Source organism: Ursus arctos, unplaced genomic scaffold (assembly GCF_023065955.2).
Source record: "Ursus arctos isolate Adak ecotype North America unplaced genomic scaffold, UrsArc2.0 scaffold_9, whole genome shotgun sequence".
Lineage (NCBI taxonomy): Eukaryota > Metazoa > Chordata > Mammalia > Carnivora > Ursidae > Ursus > Ursus arctos.
Genome location: NW_026623111.1, coordinates 66,941,571 through 66,954,899, shown reverse-complemented (window position 1 = coordinate 66,954,899; position 13,329 = coordinate 66,941,571). Strand labels below are relative to the sequence as shown.

The following is a 13,329-nucleotide window of genomic DNA, read 5'->3' as shown; positions in this document are numbered from 1 at the left end:
TAACACTTTATGCAGCTAAACACAAAACAGCTACGAGGGAAAGAACAACCATCAGGGTTAACGGAGTATCAGAGAAAAATTTTTAAAAGAAATTCAGGGCACTAAAACTGGTTCTTTTTAAGGCTTAATGAAATTGATAACACATAAATAGACTAAGAAAAAAATGATGTGACAAATCACTAAATCAGAAGTAAAGGAGAGGACTTCACTAAAAAAGTCTACAGACATTACCAAAAAAAAGAAAATTATAAACAACTTCATGATAATAAATTTTAAAAGTTATAGGGAACGGGAAAATGTCATGAAAGAGACAAATTAGCAAAACTGACACAAGGAGGATTAGAAAAGCCATCTCTCAAAACTTCCCCATGAAGAGAACTTCAGGACTACATGACATCACTGGTGAATTTTACCAAAGATTTATGGAGGAAATAATACAAAATACACCTACTCTTTCAGAAAATAGAGGTAGAGGAGACACTTGCCAACTACTAGGGGCGCCAGAATTTCTCTGATAACAAAACTAGTTGAAGATACAGTAAGAAATTTACAGGTTAATACTCTTGATGAATATAGGTCCCCAAATCCTTAACAAATTATTTGCAAGTCAGATACAGAAATATAAAAAGAGTAATGCATCGTAAGTAAATGTAGCTTATCCTAGCAACGTAAAGTTGATTTAACATTTGAAAATAGATTAATGTAATTCAGGACATTAACATCACAAAAGGGAAGAATCAGATAATTTCTGCAATAAATGCAAAAAGAAATGGATTTTTTAAAATATAATTCTCATTCATTATTAAGAATGTCAGCAAACTAGAAATAAAAATACATTTTCTAACCTCATAGGGTCATCTACAGAAAACCTATAGCTACCGTCACACGTGGCAGTGAAAGACTGAAAACCTCCCTCTACATACAAGAAAAGCATGTCCACTCACTACTGTGGTGGACAAGTTCTTAGCAATTTCGAACAGGCAAGAAAAAGAACTATAAGGCCTACATATTGAAAAGGAAGAAATAAAACTCTCGCTATGTACAGTCAACAAGATTATGTACATAGAAAATCCTAAGGGATCTACAAAAGTCCCCCTCGCACTAATAAAGGAACTTGACAAGTCAGTAGGACCAAAGATCTATATATAAAAAAATCAATTGTATTTGGACAAGCCAGCAGTGAGAGATTAGAAAATAAAATATTTAAAACAACGTTATTTACAGGAGCATCTATAAATAGTTGAGGATGAATTTAACAAAATGGAGCAAGATCTGAACATTGAAAAATTCAAAACATTGCTGAAATGCAAAAAGTCCTAATGAAATGGAGAGATGGGCCATGTTTATGGATTAGAAGATTTCATATTTTTAAGATGTCAATTTTCTCCCAGTTGATTTGTGGAGTCAATGAAATTTCAATCAAAATCCTAACAGACTTTTTTGTGCAAATTGACAAGCATATGCTAAATTTCTTTCTTTTATTTTTTAAGGAGATATAAATGACTTAGAATAGGCAAAACAATCTTGAGAAAGAACGAAGTTAGGGGATTTACTCCACTTGATTGCAAGACTTTAAAGCTATAGTGATTTTCTCTAAAATTGCCTCCCACAAATCTTCCGTCTCTTTACGTGCTTGCCCCTCTTTCCATCAAGTGGCAGAGTTTATTTCCCTTCTCCTCAAATGTAGGCTGGCTGTCTTGTGACTTGCTTTGACCAATAGACTGCACCAAAAATCACACTGTCCTCTGGACCCAGCCCTTGTGAGGCTCACAAACTGCCATTTTCATTTTCTTGGAACCCTGAGGTATCCTGTCACTAAGTCTGACCAGTCTGCTTGGGATAAGGGCCATATGCAGAGCAGCTCTATTAGATGCGAGATTTACACGGAAAGAGACAGAGAGAGACATGGAGGGAGAGAGGAGAGGGAAGGGCATGAGGGAAGAGGGGAAGAGAAGGAGAAAAGAGAGAGAAAGAAAGGTCAAGCAGCCTTCGGCCATGTTAGCCACCTCGGACAAGGCTCCAGACATCTGAGTAAAACCATCCTGCATCCTTCAGACCCTAACTGATCTGGTGAATCAACATCACGTGCAGGAGAAGGGAGCACATCCCGGCCAGCTCCTGCCCAGAGTGCAGAACCAGGAGCAGTAACCGGTTGTTATTACTTAAGTCACAAAATTCTGGCGTGGTTTGTTACCCAAGAGTAGAAACCTGAAACACTGAATGACTGAGCAATTGAAGGACACTCCCCTTCTCCTCGCGGGATGCTAGCGGCGTTACCATATTGTGCTAACATTCAAATACTTGCTACAACTCTTTCCTATAGGTTTTCTAGTTGACAGGTAGCTTCTGTAATCACTCATTAGAAATTAAAGATAAGGAGATTTTTATGTAGCATGAAATCCCCAGGTAAATAAAAAATCTTTCAGATGAAATTTCTGATTATAAAAGTAATGGATGCTTCTTGGAATCACAATATTTAAAAAAAAAAAAGAAAACATCACTCACTATCCCACAAAATCAATGTTTATCTTTTGTTACCTTTTCTTCAGTCTGTTTATGCATTTATGTATTTCATACAAAAAATAAATACTTTTTTATAAGTGGAATCATTTTATATAAAGATTGCACACTATTTCATTATCAGCTCACTATTAAGAACATGATTTGGAGATAATTGCTTACAGAGCATATCTTTTCTTATAGGATCTTAAAACTTATAAATATCCCCCCATTCTTTCATATTAGTAAGAATCTTGTTATAAAAACCAAATCATAGATGTAATTTTTAATTTGTAAAATAATTTTTAATAAATATACTTTTCTATAATGTCATCTGCATACATAGTAGGGCATATATAAGAAAAAGCCACTGAAACTTATCAATGTCACATGAAGTTCATTGTAGAAGATGTTGTTTATCCCATTATATGATAATTTATTATGAGGATCCCACTGGACAAATTTCTTTCAATTTTGGAAATTGAAAGAATTTTAAAAAATCAAAAAATTGCATTTCTTCTAGATAAACCATTATGTATGACTTGTGAATAGGCCTGAATTTGCAACTACTATTTAGGTTTTCTTTTTCAAAGTATAGAATAAGACACAGGGCTCCCCTGCCAAAAGGATATCTGTGTTTTTGAAATTTGCTCTCCAACTCTGGTTTTGAATTCATTTCTTTGCCTCCACATTTAATTTTTATCTTTCAGAGATAAATTGTGAATGTCTACAAACTGTCTGTAATACTTTCTGTAAACAGGTAGGATTTCAATCAATTAATTGAGCCTGTCTTATTTTTCCATTTATTATTTCCACTTACTATCATATAATTAGCATTTTCCAAAATTTTAATAATTGTATAACATTGTATTAACGCACTATTATTTAATTAACAATACTCTACTGCTAGAGATAATAGATTGGTGCTCATTTTTTACTCTTATAAAAATTGTAATAAGCAACTTTGCACTTAAGTTTTTTCCCACAGATCTGATTTTTTTCTAGGATTAGAATTTCCTGCTAAAACAGTCTTGAAAGATATTACCAAATTTCTTTAGAAAGACTATAATAATTTGCACTCTCACCATCAGGGTGCCTACCTTAACATACCTTGCTAGCACTGAGTAATACCATTGTTCAAGATTTTGTTAATGTGACTAGTGGAAGGGCATTAAATGATTTAATGTGCATTTATTGGATTATTAGCAAAAGTCTATATTCTCAAAGATACTTCCTTTGTCTTATAGCATATATTCAAGTGTCTTCTTGTCTATCTGTTCCATAGATCTGTGTTTATCCATGTGCTGATTCTATGCTTTCAAAGAGAAATAATACTAAGCATGCAATTTTCAGTTTTCAAGATTAAGACTATTCTTATCCACAACATCCAATACTGAGAATCTCTCTTGAGGAAATAATCCCAAAAAAAAGAAAATATTTATGTGAGTGGATATCCTCTATGACCTTATTTATAGTGATAAAAGTGATGACACAAATGTCCCAATTGTTGAAATGGTTATGAACAATATGCTTATAGAGCGAAATATTAGATAGGAAAAATTATGCTTACAGAGGTTGCCAACCATCAAATAGCCAGTTAAAATATATTGTAAATTTGGGGATATTTCAAATATTAATATGAAAAATATCTGCTACACTATGCTAAATTGGTAGTATTAGGATAAAAAATACTATTTTCTACTAACTAAGAAAAGTGAAGAGAAGGAGGTAATTTTCAAAATATTACCATAAATATTTAAGTTTTAATTAGTGGAATTATAGATGCTTTATATGTTCTTTCCTGGAACTTCCCTTATTCCCTGAATGTCATCATGCTATACTTCTTGTTTCCTTGTAAATCTACTCCATTTTAAGGTGGAGCTATATATTTAAAAATATAATGCTTTTATTATTATTAAAAACAGTTATTTTCATTACATTGCCTATATCCCAATCTCTGCTTATTAATACTTTCAATATCTCTTAGCTGAAAGAATTTTAAAAAACACTGAACAAGAGAAGACTCCCATTTTAAAAGTTCACTTTTCTAATGCAAAAATTTAATACTGTTAATTTAGAACCAAAGGAAAAGAAGAAACAATCATGTTTTGAGGGGGACAGAAAGTATGGAGGAGAAAGACGTCTCAAGTGTTAAATTTTTGACACTGTAAGTTAATCAAAACAATTCATCCTTGTGTGGCTATATAATCCATATTCTAAAGCCATTTTATAACATCAATTAAGGTTCTATCATCTCAGCTCACTGCATTCTTTCTGTTCCCTTTGGATTTCTCAGGGAAGGATGATTAGTGAAATCTTGAAATCTACCTGTCAAATGATGGCTTCTCTCCACAGTCAAAGGCATCCTGGAGCTCCTTAACGAGGTTAGCCTGGCCTGGCAGCCGGAAGAGACCCTCTTCTTTCAGCCCCCTTTGTCGGATAAAATCCACACACTGCTCCACCAACATAGGAGCCAGACGGTTTCCATATCTCTTCTCGTAACGGACGGTGTCTTCCAGTTTCTGTCCAAAAATGCCTGGAGAAACAAAGGATCACAATGAATTTGAGGAATTTATATCACCCCACTTGGTTACTTTTTTAAAAAACTTAATATAAAGGAAAAACAAAGACTGAAAGGCTGGTAAGCATTTAACTATCAGTACTTCGCAGTTTTATAGAATCAAATCCATGATACACATTCTTCGAAGGAAAAGGCTTTGCCTTATGCTGCCCTTCCCCCCTATATTCCATATTTAGCTCCCACACCAAATAGACATAGGAAGTTAGAGATAGTCACTTTGATATAAGAAACATTGCAATAAATGAAAGTTTAGTTTTGGGTCTTCTTTTTCTTTCCTTTTGGGAAAGGAATTGTATTGAAAAGCAGAAATATTCTGCAGAGAATAGTCAAATTCTACTTTTTGCTACAATTATAAGTTTATTTATTTATTTATTTGAATAGTCATTTTATTTTATTTTTTGATTTTTTTAAAGATTTTATTTATTTATTTGACAGAGAGAGAGCGAGAACACAAGCAGGGGGAGCAGCAGGCAGAGGGAGAGGGAGAAGCAGGCTCCCCGGAGCAAGGAGCCCAATGCGGGGCTCCATCCCACGACCCTGGGACCATGACCTGACCGAAGCAGACACCCAACAGACTGAGCCATCCAGATGCCCCCAGTTGTAAATTTATATCCAATTATCATTTACTGTAAATGTTGTTCATTTCTCTGTTCACCTTTTGTTTTCCAACAACTGACGATGCCATGATTATAATCAAGGTGATAAAACTGGCTAAAAATGCCCAGAGTTTTCATCTACATGAAATGTTTCAGACAGAAATATTTTGTTTTTTTTTTAAACCCTAAACTGTTAATTTATTTGAAAGGGAAAAATTTGAATTATGACGCAGTGCATACCAAAAGTGAGGAGGCAGAATCATGGTGGCTTGCGGACAGACAGGAAGGCATACTTTATCACACATTGTCTAGAACTTCTGGCGCATGGTAGTAATAAAAAGCAGGCCAATTCTGCTCTGTTTTATTAATGATTTTAAAATAACCACACAGAATGAATTTCTTGTGGCATGCATTTGGGGCTGAACATACCCACTATTCGCCCTTGGGACCCAATGATTAAGAAACAATTCCTCTAGGCTGTTTGTAGTGGGCGTGATGGCTTCAAGGTTAAATTGTAGAGTTGGAGCACTGGTCCTGCGGGCCCTGAGGGCCTGCAGTCCCAGGGGAGTCTCCGCTGTGCACTCCATAGCATCTGGAGGTGGTGTTCCTACTGATGAACAGACGACTGGGCTGGAAATGGAGGCCATGATGGCTGCATGGAAGGGACTGGACCCTTGCAATATGCTAGCCCCAAAAGCAGCTTTAGGCATGAAGAAGGACCCTAATATTGTTCTATCTATCACTAACAAGCAAATGGTGGGTTGTATCTATGAAGAGGGCAATAGTGCTCTCATCTCATCTGGTTCTGGCTGCACAAAGTGGGACCCAGCAATACCCTAACTGTGGACTTCTTACAAGCTGGTGCCCCACCAGCTGGCCCACTGAGCCTTTACACTAACTTACTCAAAATGTGCTGTAAAGTTTCTTCTCTCAACAAAGAGTAGCCATTTTATTGGCTTCTGAAAGAAAGAAAGAAAGAAAGAAAGAAAGAAAGAAAGAAAGAAAGAAAGAAAAATAAAGAATGCCTCCAAAATATGTTAATATCAGGTGGTAGCTTGGCAAAAATGATCAACCTATGAGAAAAAAAGGGGCGGGAAGCCAAAGCAAATGTCACTCCGATGTTCCCAGATGGGATGAATATCACTAAATAGTTTTAATGGTCTAACGGTTTCATAAAATGGAAAGAAAAATGAGTGTTGCATGTTGAAATTATGTGAGACTCCAAAATACTTAGGGAATTATTTCAAAAACATTAGGTTAAGATTTAACAATAAAAACAAATGTTTTACCTCCGTATCTGTAAAATAATTTATGTATGGGTTCAGCAATGCAAAACTATCACATTCTAAGCAATAAATGACTGTTACCAAAGAGAAAATTTTTAGCTCTGGTAGAAACAATAAGACAACAACAAACCAAACGATTCAACACCTGATATCAAATCTAGTATTAAGGGAATTCACATGTTCGCTTTAAGAAAAAATTTAAGTGAAGTAATATTAATATCCACAACACAGAAAGTAAAATTAGAAAATGGCATCTTCTAAGGGCAGGAAAATTAATGTAGGTAACAGGTCTATTTAGCTAAATTTGTAGACTTTGGAACAAGCAATTTCTCAATGGTGTGTCAAACATTGTTTGCTAACTCAATAGACATTAATACCCCTATTCTCTCTTGTCATTTCCATTTTAGGGACTAGATAATTAAATAGCTCTCCCAGTTTTTAAGAAGTCTTTGGAGTCTCTAGGAAGATTTTTTGTTTTTGTTTTTGATGAAAGAGAAAGCTGGAATTGCCAATCTCTCCTCTTTTCTACCATAAACTTGGACATGCTACCTGTTTATCTAAGAGTTGTCTTTTGACTATTAGGTAACAATCGTGAGGGAAAGCCTGAAAGATTCAGAGACAATGGGGATGAAATCATTGAACCACTGACCCAATACCAGCAGCACCTTATTTACGATTTTTTTTAATGTGAGAAAAATGCATGTTTAAGCACTGTTAGCTGGGTTTTCTGTTGCTTGCGGCAATACTGAATTCTAACCCGGACAGTGCTCATAATGACTGAAGATATTTTAGTATTTTAATAACGAAGCTTGAAAATTGATTATGAATGGAGAATACTGACTCTTTTTCTGTGGAGTTCTTTAAATACCCCCCCCCCCCGTGGAGTTCCTTGATGCGTATTTGCCTGAGATGTTCAGATTCTATTCTGCCAAAATTAAGAAAATAGCTTTTCGAAGGCACTAATAGTTCATTTTAAAAAATAACGATATCGACATCTGGGAATACATCTTATGTATCTGTGGTTTTCCACTTATTGTTCTAGATGGATAAATATAGTATCTAAAGTTTCTCTCTAAATCCAGCAGAAAACCTACTAAAGATGTTGCAACTCAACATCTATGTGTGCTACAAATGAGAACCAACCTTCCAAGATGTTATCTTATGCGGTAATAAAAAACAGTCATTCTTTTCTTAAAATTCTCAGGATTTCTTCTTTCCCAACAACTTAGGGACGTGATAAAGGAAGAGGTAAGCTTTGCTTTATGGCCACTCTGGTTTCTCCTCTTCCTTTTCTCCTTCGTTCCTTCCTTCTTTTTTGTACATACAGCTTTGTGTTGTGGTAAGAATTTACTTAAGAAGTATAGCAAGAAACGAAAAGCCAAAAGCCCTAACATCTTTCCATCTATTAAGTACCTATTATGTACTAAGTCCTTGACATACATTCTCTTATTTTCATAATAAATATATGAGGTAACTATTTTATACATGAGGAAATTGGGGCTCAGAGAGATTAAACGAATAGCTCAAGGTTAGTTACACAACATGAAGTGTCAGAATGGAAGTCCATATCCAGATTCATTCAGCCTGAAAACCTTTGCTCATTCCCAAATGCCAGTCCACTTCCTCTTTATTTAACCACAATGATCATATGTTCTCATTTTCTAGTAATTTAAAATATTAGTAAATTCTAAAAACTAATAAAACAGAATATCATTTCTGTGCTCTAAAAAGTGATAATAGCGAAGATGTACTTATGTATGTCAGGCCTTAGTACAAGTGGTTTATCTGCATTTCTTTCATTTAAAACTCACTGTATTTTATTTTATTTTTTTATTATGTTCAATTAGCCAACATATAGTACATCATTAGTTTCTGATGTAGTGTTCAACAGTTCATTAGTTCTGTATAACATCCAGTGCTCATCACCACAGTGTCCTCCTTAATACCCATCACCTGGTTACCCCCTCCCCATCCCCCCCTTCCTTCTGTAACCCCCAGTTTGGTTCCCGGAGTCTAGAGTCTCTCATGGTTTGTCTCCCTCTCTGATTTCTTCCCATTCAGTTTTCCCTCCCTTCCCCTGTGGTCCTCTGAGCTATTCCTTATGTTCCACATATGAGTGAAACCATATGATAATTGTCTTTCTCTGTTTGACTTACTTCACTTAGCATAATCTCCTCCAGTTCCATCCATGTCAGTGCAAATGGTAGGTATTCATCCTTTCTGATGGCTGAGTAATATTCCATTTTATTATGAAACACATCTTTATCCATTCATCTGTTGAGGGGCATCTTGGCTCCTTCCACAGTTTGGCTATTGAGGACATTGCTGCTATGAACAATGGGGTGCATGTGCCCTTTCTTTTCACTACATCTGTATCTTTGGGGTAAATATCTAGTAGTGCAATTGCTGGGTCATGGGGTAGCTCTATTTTGAACGTCTTGAGGAAACTCCATACTGTTTTCTACTGTGGCTGTACCAGCTTGCATTCCCATCGGTGCTTTATGGAGTGGGCACCACTACTTTACTGAGGAGGAGACTGAAGCACAGAAAGGTTGAGTGACTTGCTGAATGTCACACAGCTAGTAAATGATGGAGCCAGGATTTGTTCAAGGCTTTTGGATTTCAGAGCCACTCTGTATCTATTACACAATACACTGTAGTGTGCACACGGGCTGAAAAATGAGTTACTGAGGAAGAAACCTGCTGCTTGCCAGCTTTCTGACCTAAACGTCTGTCATCACGCTAGCAGGAATAATATCTGCTGAGAAAATGCAAATTTGGAGGAAGATCAGAAAAAAAAATAGAGAAAGAGAAAACTCTGAACATCTTATGCATCCTGCCCAAGGCAATGATCTCCTTTATGTAAAGAGCTATGTCTATTTAGCAATATAATATGAAGAGAATTAAAGCATATAATAGATTAGAGATTCCTGTGGAAAATTAATGATTTTCTGCTTTAACTCTGGTCTTGCAAAGAATTAGTAAGTGATTATAATAGATGTATACTTCCCATTTTGTGGCATTGGAAATAGAATGTCCCAAACATCTCTGTCTTACAATGGTAGATATGAATCGACGTCCTATATGAGCATGTTTTTTTGCATGGAAGCTTAGGGGGAAATTTTTTTTAAGCTGTTTTGTTGAGCATTTTCATTGAGGAAGCGGTGAAACTTCAAATTTTAAGATTAACAAGAAAGCACAAAGGTCATAAGCCTATCCCAACTAGCAGCATGGGCAAAAGGACACATTGACTAGTAGATTATTAACAAGGATATACTCTGTGATGTGAGTCATGCAAACGGTTCTAGCTATGTCCATTTAAATTCCAGGGGAGGTTTCACACTACCTGACAAAACCATCCCCGGAATTTCTAGGTGACAAAGGTACATCATGTGTACTTCCCTTGGAAGTACGTTGATGGTGTCATAAAGCATCACCAAGGAGGTGCCTTTTCACAAGGCTGAGAAGGTAAATTACAGAGGTGATTTTATTATACCTGTGGGAGGCCGTTCCAACTGGAGAGAGAGAGAGAGAGAGAGAGAGAGAGAGATCTAAATCTCCTCCAGGATTTGTGAGGTTCCTCCTTTATGGGTGATTTATACACTCAATAGCTAGAGGCAGCCTGTGAAGTTAACTGAGTGTGATCAGATAAATGTATTCATATTCCACCGATCTTAAATATGAATAAACAAACACAAAGCCAAACCTTCTTGGATTTTCTGCGCCTCGCAATTATTTATTCTTTTTGCTCCTTGGTTTCCAGTTAAGTATAACCCTGGCTCCATTTCATCACTTTCTGTCCTTTTGCCAACCTATTGCAATTTGGACTCTGACAGCCATTCTACTAAAAGAGGTTTTTCTGTAGTCATCGGCAACTTCCTAGTTGCCAAATCATTGAAAGCCAAATTTACTTTTTGTATTACTTCATGCCTCACTCCCTTTAAAACTGTCAGTGTCACTCTTCTTCCTGACGCTTCTCCTGTGTTACATAGTTCTTGCCTTCCAGAATACTCTTATCAATCTCCTTCTTGACTGTGCTACTTACTACACCCTTCTCATAAATTTGTTGGTCCTCTGGGTTCTGTCCTCAGCCCTATTTTTATGCTACTTGACACAATTTCTTTGCTTGACTACATGTAATCTCACTGTCTATCAGTTATTCCCAGATCTGTATCTCAGTTTGGGCCATTCTTAGAATCCTTGGCATTGGATTTCTAAGTGCCCGTTAGACCCTTCAGCATAGCTATCTCTAAACATTCCCAAACTCAGAATTTCTAAAACAAAGTCACCTTTTCTTTAAAACCTGTTCTACTTCCTGTAATCCTGGTTTTGGTTATCCCCCTGAACATCTGAAGTGCCATTTGGGAGTCAGCCTAGATTCCTCCTTCCTTCATGACCCTCACTTAGTCACCACATGGGTCCCTTCCAAACTCACTGTCACTACATTAGGCTAGATCCTCAATATTTCTTCAGTGATTTTTGAAGAGCAGAGTATTTATTTCAGGCAAGTGCTGCCATAGTAATCTTCATAATATTTAAATTGGATCATGACATTCCTTTGCTTTATTTCTTCCAGTGCTGCCCACTGGCCAACCAAACTCTTTTTCACACAATACAAAGTCTCCACATTCTGATCTCGGCCTCTTTATCTGCCATTCAATCAACAAATGTTTAGGTGACGCCCACTGTGTGCCAGGCCCTACGCCATACCCACCCTCATTTCTACTGCTTGCTCACAAACAACACGCTCTCTGTCTATACCGCACTATTAGTTGTTCCTAAGTGAAATATGACTTATCATATCTTTAGGCCCCCTTCTAGGAGGTAGGTTTTGCCATCATGAGTCTGCCTAAGGAAACTTATTCTGCAAGGTTCAATTCATATCATTTCCTGTGTAAATTCTTTACTAACATTCCCTCATCGCTCCAGACCCAAAGCTTGATATGTTTCTGCTTCAGTCTCTTAGCATTGCTTTGTAATTATTTGTTTACACGCCTATCTGTACTGGACTACTCTGTCTCACCAGTCAAACAAGGATTGTACTTTTACAATCACTACAATAAAAATAATTATTTTACAATAATTATTATTATAAATAATATTGGATAACAGCTGTAGACGATGTGTCTATCCCAAAAAGTCAGAGAGGAGTAGGAAAATTTCCCAAGGTGCCACACACACCAGGACTGAACTGAGACTGGTGCGGGATCTGAAGGACTCCACAGCTCAGACTCCGTTCTCCCACAAAGCCATGGTCTGAGTGTCTGTGTCCCTCCAGATTCCTGGGTTGAAAACCTACTGTCTAAGGTGATGGTATTAGGGTGGGGCCTTTGCGAGGTGATTCAGTCACGAGGGTGGAGCCCTCCTGAATGGGATTAGTGCCTTGGTAAAAGGGCTCCAGAGAGCTCTCTTGCTCCTTCCTATTCTGTCCCTTGAGCGTACAACAAGAAATTGACAGTCTGCAACCCAGAAAAGGTCTCTCACCAGAACCCAGCCATACCGGCCTGATCTCAGACTTCCAGCCTGTGAGAAATAAATTTCCGTTGTGTGTGAGCTACACAGTCTATGGTATTTTGTTCCAGCAGCGTGAATGCGCCAGGACAGATAAACAAACTCTCTTGCTTATGTCCCTGGAACTTAATACCAAAGTGGGTAAGGATCGAGTGCTCCGTAAACCTTTGGGGAATTAATGTGTGCATTAAAACAAACTACTTCACTTCTTCAGTTATGGAAATGAGTGAATAACTCCAATGTAAATTGACACTTATCAATAATTCTCAGGCTGTGACACCGAATTCTATAAAAACTTGAAAACAAAAAAGTCTGTAGTGTGCTGATGAAAAGCCAGAAGTTAAACAACTTTTCCATTATTACTCAAATTCTCTGCTGTCATGATTTCTCAGAGTTCCTGTCCTTTTCCTCCTATAGTTCACATACTAAGCCATATAGAGCATTTGCTTTTACTTAACTTTCTGCTTACTACAATCCTGCTAGCAGAATAAGACTTGGTATCACCAGGATTATAATAATTTTTAATTAAAAATGAACATTTGCCCACGATAAATAGACAAATCAAGATAGAAGACATCCATTTAGTACAGAACTAAGAAACAAAGACAGCCAAAGTTTACTTCAGTCTATCATCAATACTCTCTAAGCAACCAAAAAATCTTACATGGATAGAAATCTTGTAATCCCAGGAGCTCCGAATCTATAATAACCAGTGAATGTTTGGTAGATCTTGATTCTTTTTGTAGTCAGAGTGGAGAAGGAGGAAGGAAAATAAAGGCTTGGAAAAACTAGGAAGTGTAATAATGCCAGCATAGTGGCCTAGTGGCCTAGTTCTCAGACCAGCAGACACCATTTA

The 13,329-nt window shown here is 36.8% G+C and overlaps 1 protein-coding gene across 7 annotated transcripts in view; it reads right to left on the bottom strand.

The window, feature by feature from the left end:
• The window catches only part of ARHGAP24 (Rho GTPase activating protein 24), a 484,560-nt gene that overhangs the window by 43,460 nt on the left and 427,771 nt on the right, over positions 1–13,329 (bottom strand). For all 7 annotated transcript variants that reach the window (XM_044388111.3, XM_026509803.4, XM_044388115.3 and 4 more), the window contains one exon: positions 4,828–5,035. In XM_044388111.3, coding sequence (XP_044244046.2) covers positions 4,828–5,035 — 208 coding nt within the window. The remainder of the gene's footprint in view (positions 1–4,827; positions 5,036–13,329) is intronic.